At 31.8% G+C, this 6,244-nt stretch overlaps 1 protein-coding gene across 1 annotated transcript; it reads right to left on the reverse strand.

Moving 5' to 3' along the window:
• Window positions 1-3,907: 3,907 nt before the first annotated feature.
• On the reverse strand, window positions 3,908-5,663 carry LOC118042435 (transcription factor MYB60). The gene is made up of 3 exons (XM_035050099.2): window positions 5,361-5,663; window positions 5,023-5,152; window positions 3,908-4,870 (listed from the first exon to the last, which is right to left on the reverse strand). Exons 1-3 carry the CDS (start codon window positions 5,491-5,493, stop codon window positions 4,162-4,164), a joined length of 972 nt encoding a protein of 323 aa, XP_034905990.1. The 5' UTR covers window positions 5,494-5,663; the 3' UTR covers window positions 3,908-4,161.
• Window positions 5,664-6,244: the final 581 nt, after the last annotated feature.

Below are 6,244 nucleotides of genomic sequence, written 5' to 3' on the forward strand. Positions count from 1 at the left end.
ATATATTAATACATGTCTATGTATTTACAGCTAAAATATCAAATCAAGTCTCCAATACAAATTTAATAATTTTTCTGCCTATTTTGACTTAGTTGATGGATACACCCTCTATAGATTTGCAGGAGATAATTCAGTGGTAATAGTTATTTTTTTAAAATGTTTTTTATTAATATATTAAAATAATATATTTTTTTATTTTAAAAAAATTATTTTTAATATTAGCATTTTAAAAATAATATAAAAACATAAAAAAATTTAATTTTAACAAATAAAAATACAATTTATTCAATTACCATTTAAAACATAATACTAGACAGGAGGTATAGATGTAATAAGGTTGCTCTACATAAAATATAGTATTGAACAAATAGGTATATGGTAGCATAAAATTAGTAATAACCGCACTTTTGAAAAGGTAATTATCCTGACTGTATATATTATATAATAAGCTTGTAGATAAAATCATAATTTCTTATATCATATAATAATATTTCTTATGAGTGGCTGTTAAAAAAACATTAATGATATGCAATAAAATCTTATCCATAGATTTTACAAAGCAAAAAGATTGCTATGAAGATATTGAAGTATCTTTGAACTTTGACGACATTGTAAATCGTAAAACTTGTCAACTGTTTATATACTTAAAATCTTTGATGTATTTTTTTATAATTTTAAATTTGAGTTTTATAGTTATTATATGTGATGGTCACTGAAAGCTTTATATGATTGTTAATTTTAGGACTCGTGGAATTAGTTAAAGTTGCACGTAAACTGATCTAAATATTCATATTAATAATAATTAAAAAAAAACTTTGATGATTATTACAAAAATTCGGGTGTTTTCAAGAGGAATAACAAAAGAGTGAATTCAATAAAGATTTTTTCATGTTTTAATATTTCTCATTATAGCTTTTTAGGATATTTTGCATCGATACACTCATTATATTTGGTTTTAATGAATATTTTTAGTATTTTTTTATTGAAAAAACTTTGATTGCTTCATAAATAATCTTATTTATATAACATTTTTAGAACTTTATTAATTTTTTTTTCCTTTGCTACTAATTAATATCGATGTTTAAATTTGATACAATGCAGATGACCTCATATTAACCACTAAATTTGCTATTTTATTCGAATTTAGTGGTCCTTGGAGCCATTAGCATTGCACCTATGCTCAAATCATCATGATATTATATATAAAACTTTGCCGTAAACTATATATGGGAAGAAATTATTGTTGGGCCATCTAATAAAAATTAATATATCTGTTTTCTTTTACCATAAAATTAGAGATAATGAAATATGAGACAGCTTCTGAGACAAACATCTTCTATACATCACAGGCTTAGATTTCATACAAATTTTAAAAGAATCCGATTTCTTTTAATAGAAGAAAATAAATTCTCGTCAGCTCATGGGTGCTTTTTAAAAATGTTAATTAACGGATACACAGGTACCTTGTTATAAAATAATTAATATTGCGACAGCACCAAACTGATTATGAAAAATTATTATAGTCTTCCATCAGGGACCTTGATAATTAAGCATTGCACTTGATGATAGATAGATAGATATAGCAAAGCAAATCTGGCACATGAAGTGGTGCATTTCCTTCTTGTTGGTGAATCAATAAATATGATGCAGCTCATTCTTGGCTGTCCATCTTCTAATGGCAGCATGACACATTATTGAGGAAATATTTTTTTCATGGTATAATGGCAACACAATGTATATATGTAGGAGCATGCATAAACTGACATATTTTATTCATAACAAAACAAATATTTGATCTCATAAATATAAGATATTGAAAAACATCAATAATTTGATGAAATCATGAAGGGTCAGAAAATATGTAATCGGACACTATAACAAGTTTGGAGACAGAAATACAAGTATCGACTAATTTGCAATAAGACATACCTATTCAGTAGAGTTTGTCAAGAATATTCGTATCTTATCGGAGCATACTACCCATACTATTAGGGAGAAATAATAGGCAACTCCTAAATCCCAGAGCTTGAAATCTGAGCTCAACAACTGGATTAAATGGTGAGGTAAGATTGAATTGCTTACAGTAAAAAAAATATCATCCATATAAATAAAAATAAAATATATTAGTACTCATAGACAAGATGAATAAAAAGGTATCAACCTTTGAAACAAGAAATCCAATAGATAAAAGATAATCACTCAGGGAGTGTACCATGCTCGAGAAGCTTGTTTCAACTCATACAAAGATTTATGTAGCTGACATACATGAGAAGAAAGAGTAAGATCAACCAAAACCTAGATGTTGTTGTATATACAACTCTTACTTCACCCCATTAAGAAAGGTATTATGTATATTAAGCTAATTAATCTTCCAACTATTAAAACCTCAACGGTGAGAACCAAATGCATAATAACATCTTTTACCACAAGACTAAAAGTTTTAGAATAGTCAATGTTTTCCTGTTGAATAAAATCTTTAGCTACCAACCGAGCTTTATAGCACTCTAAGGCTTTCACATTTTCAAAAATAAAAAAAAAAAAAAAACATGATCAAATTTTATCACTTTACGGACACAATTTTTTTTGTTTTGTTAGAATGACTAATGAAGACGGATAGAAGGTATAAATTGATTCATGATTAAAAAACCGTTACCACAATTGTATCTTTTTTTAAAAAAAAAAAAAAAAAAGGTTTGATTCTACCGAAACCTTCCTCCAAACTTAAGAGAGATAAATTGGAATTAATCTTATGTTTCACAAGTATATAATAAACCCATTTTATTTTGTGATATAATTGTTGCTATCTACTCCAATTATCATTATTTATACAAGAAGGTATAATTGTTTGTACTCAACAATGCTGGACATGGACAGGCCACGGCTGGAACATTTTTGTCCCTAAAGCTATCATCCTGTGAAGTTCTTCTATTGATATAAAGGTAGTTGTGTAGAAGGGAGGTGGGGGACCAAATTGTATCACGTACGTATAGAAGAGATCAGAAGCCAGAACCTAGGCTGTATCTTGTGAAAGATTGGCATTTTTGCTTCTCATCAGTCGTCACCGAAAGGTCATTTAAGATCACATGTTTCTCTCTCTCTCTCTCTCTCATTTATATATACTACGAGTATTTCTAGCTAAAAAGCCATTGAAGCAACCATTTTACCTCATCTGGATGCAAGACTTTCGTGACACTCTCTCATTTTTTACTTGTATGGATTTTCTTCCTCTTGCTTTCACTTTGCAATACTTCCCATTTTTGGTTCCAAGTAATTGCCAAATTTTGCATATCCCTGATATCTGAACAAATTCATTGTGGAGGTTGAGTGCCAGCTAATATTTATATATAATCTTGAAGATATTAATAATTCCAAAGTCTTAAACCCAATAAATTCTGTCGAAATAGACCCAGCAGTGCTACTTATATATATATATATGATGCATGAACTCCATAATACGTTGTTGCTTCTGGCTAGATATCCTTAGCTAGGGTTTAGCTCAAAGACAGTTATTTTGTTGTTTATCTATCCATGAGTGTTGTCGTTATTTTGACTTCAATAACATTTGTCTCCACTTGTGTATCTCTTTCTCTTGTATGTGTACACAGTAACCTAGATAAATATGAAGCACATACTACTAGTTAATTAATTAATATCTGATGTAGACCCATGAAAGGATCTGTAATAAATGGGTAGACTACTCTTCTCTTTCATTTTTTTTCTTTCTTTGCTGCCGTGCGTTAGGCGCATCTCTTTCTAACCCTTAAACCAAATTCGATCCACATCTATGTATCCTGTGTAATTTGACTTTTTGCAATGAAGTACTTAATTAGCAGGACTTTTTTGTTTTTTTGTTTTTTTTTCCTCTCAATCAAACATGCTGCTGGTCTCGCACAAATTACACAGAGTGTGAAATGCTTAGGTTATTTCATGGCGTTTAATTCATTAATATATAATAAGATTAATTACAATTTGCAAAGAGATCCTAACTTCTCAGAATCCCAGCTGATAAAAGATTAAACCCTGAGACATCACACTGCTATTTTTTTCTTCTTTGATTTTTCCTCCACTGGTTTAGCTGAAACTAAAAATAAAACAAAAGAAAAGGGAAAAAAAAAAAAAAAAAAAAGGATCGAGAATGGGAGAGAAGGAACAATAACGTGCTCAGAATATTGGAGACAGTTCCATGATTTCTTCCACTTGAACAGTACCTTTTTCATCCAAGAGCCACTTCTCAAGAAATGACAGGGGGGGAGTGCTTTCATCAGATTTCTGCTTCCTCTCGGTCATTATAATATTGTCCTTCTCGTCACTTGTAGAGCTCTTGAAATCCTTTGTGGTAGCAACAACAGTAGCAGAATCACAAGAGGATTTGTCCCATGCAACATTATTCAAGTTCTCAAGTGATAAAATGGACTCAAACTCTTCATGAGAGATTAGATCACCACTTTCTTCCTCGGGTTTTGGCCTATAAGATTGAAGAGAATTTGTAGCCACTGAATTGCCAAAGCTATGGCCATTGTTTTCCAGGCTGCTGTTGTTTTTCTCCCAATTTTCTTTGAGAAGATCAGTGCCGTTTGGCTTTGGAGATGATCTCATCCAACCTTCAAGGAGGCGCGAAATGTTTTCGGTACTTGATGCATATGTGGAGACCTGATTAGGCCTGTTGAGGACTGAGGAATCGGTGGTGAAATCATCCAAGCACTTTCTCTCGTTGAAACTTTTCGACATAAACTGACTACTTGCTGAGCCTTGTGCCATAGGATCCAAAGCTGATTGGAACTTCTTTAGTTTCTTCTTCAGGTGGGTGTTCCAGTAGTTCTTTATATCATTATCTGTTCTCTGGGGAAGATATGAAGCTATGGCTGCCCATCTGTCGTCCAAATAAATCAAGAACAGCAAAAAGGATTCAAATTAATTCATGACATGTAATTATTTCATAAAAACAATACTAACGATATAACTCGATTTACCAAATGAAAAACACAAAACTTGAAACAGAAAATTGAGGTTTTTGAGGATTACTTGTTACCCAATAAAGCTTGCAAGTGAATTATCATCCCTTCTTCATGGGGTGTAAAGTTGCCTCGCTTAATTCCTGGTCTGAGGTAATTAGTCCATCTAAGCCTGCAACTTTTGCTGCACCTTAACAACCCTTTTCAAGCAACAAGATATATTGATCCATTAGTGTATTCCATAATTCAATGTTTATTTACGTACTGATCATCCAAAAATGAAAACCCATGTCTTGATAAACATTGGAAATGCAGTCCCATGCCAAGATTTCAAAACTGGTCATTGGGATTCATTTCATAAATGATGAATTAAGAGCAATCAGATGGATCTAAGTTGCGGAAACTTACCAGTGTTGGTAGGAACTGATCTCCAATTTCCTGGACCATGTTCTTGAATATAAGAGACTAGGATGATGTCCTCCTCAGGGGTCCATGGACCTTTCTTGATCCCAACTTTGTCACAGCAAGGAGGTCTTCCCATGGCTAAGGACCTCCACCCACAATCTCCTCTCTCTTTTCTTTCTCTAGCTAATCACTCTCCCTTTTGTCTAGGCTAAAGCTTCTCTCTCTAGGGACCTGTCAAATAGTGTAATCTATCACCATGTGAAAGAGTGTCTGTGTGTGTATATATATATATACATACATGGACTTCTAGGGGGACACCAGGTTTCTTTTAGTTTTTACAGAACACTTGATCTACCATGCTGACTCACCTTGCCTTTCTATTAAATTTTTAGTCAATCTAGAAAGAGAAGCAAATGTCAGAAGGGATGTGAATGTCTCTCCTGTGGCTTTTCCTATCTGGCTGATCACGTGCCACTGCAGCTCTTTTCACCCAAAGGTAGGAAACTTCTCAGCCCTACAGTCTTTATTTCTCTTCTATCCTGCACCTCTCACTTCGGGTAAAGTACAATACTTATTTTGTATTTCATTATTATCGATCTGTGACTTTCATATGTCGCTACGGACTTCGGGGCAAATCAGGTTAATAAGATGCTGTGTTTTTTTTAAAAAAATTATTATTATTTTAATATGTTAATATTAAAAATAAATTAAAAAAAAAACTACCAAAATATTAAATGGGCTGCTAAATTAAAAAAAAAAAAAAACATTCTTAAAAATAAACAAGAAGTCGTGATACTATCAAGACCATACAAAATAAAAATCCATTAAAAGCTTCAATTTAGCTATTACAAGATTAAGAGTAAAAAAATTCAAATATATATTTAATG

The sequence above is a fragment of the Populus alba genome, chromosome 13 (genome assembly GCF_005239225.2).
Source record: "Populus alba chromosome 13, ASM523922v2, whole genome shotgun sequence".
Lineage (NCBI taxonomy): Eukaryota > Viridiplantae > Streptophyta > Magnoliopsida > Malpighiales > Salicaceae > Populus > Populus alba.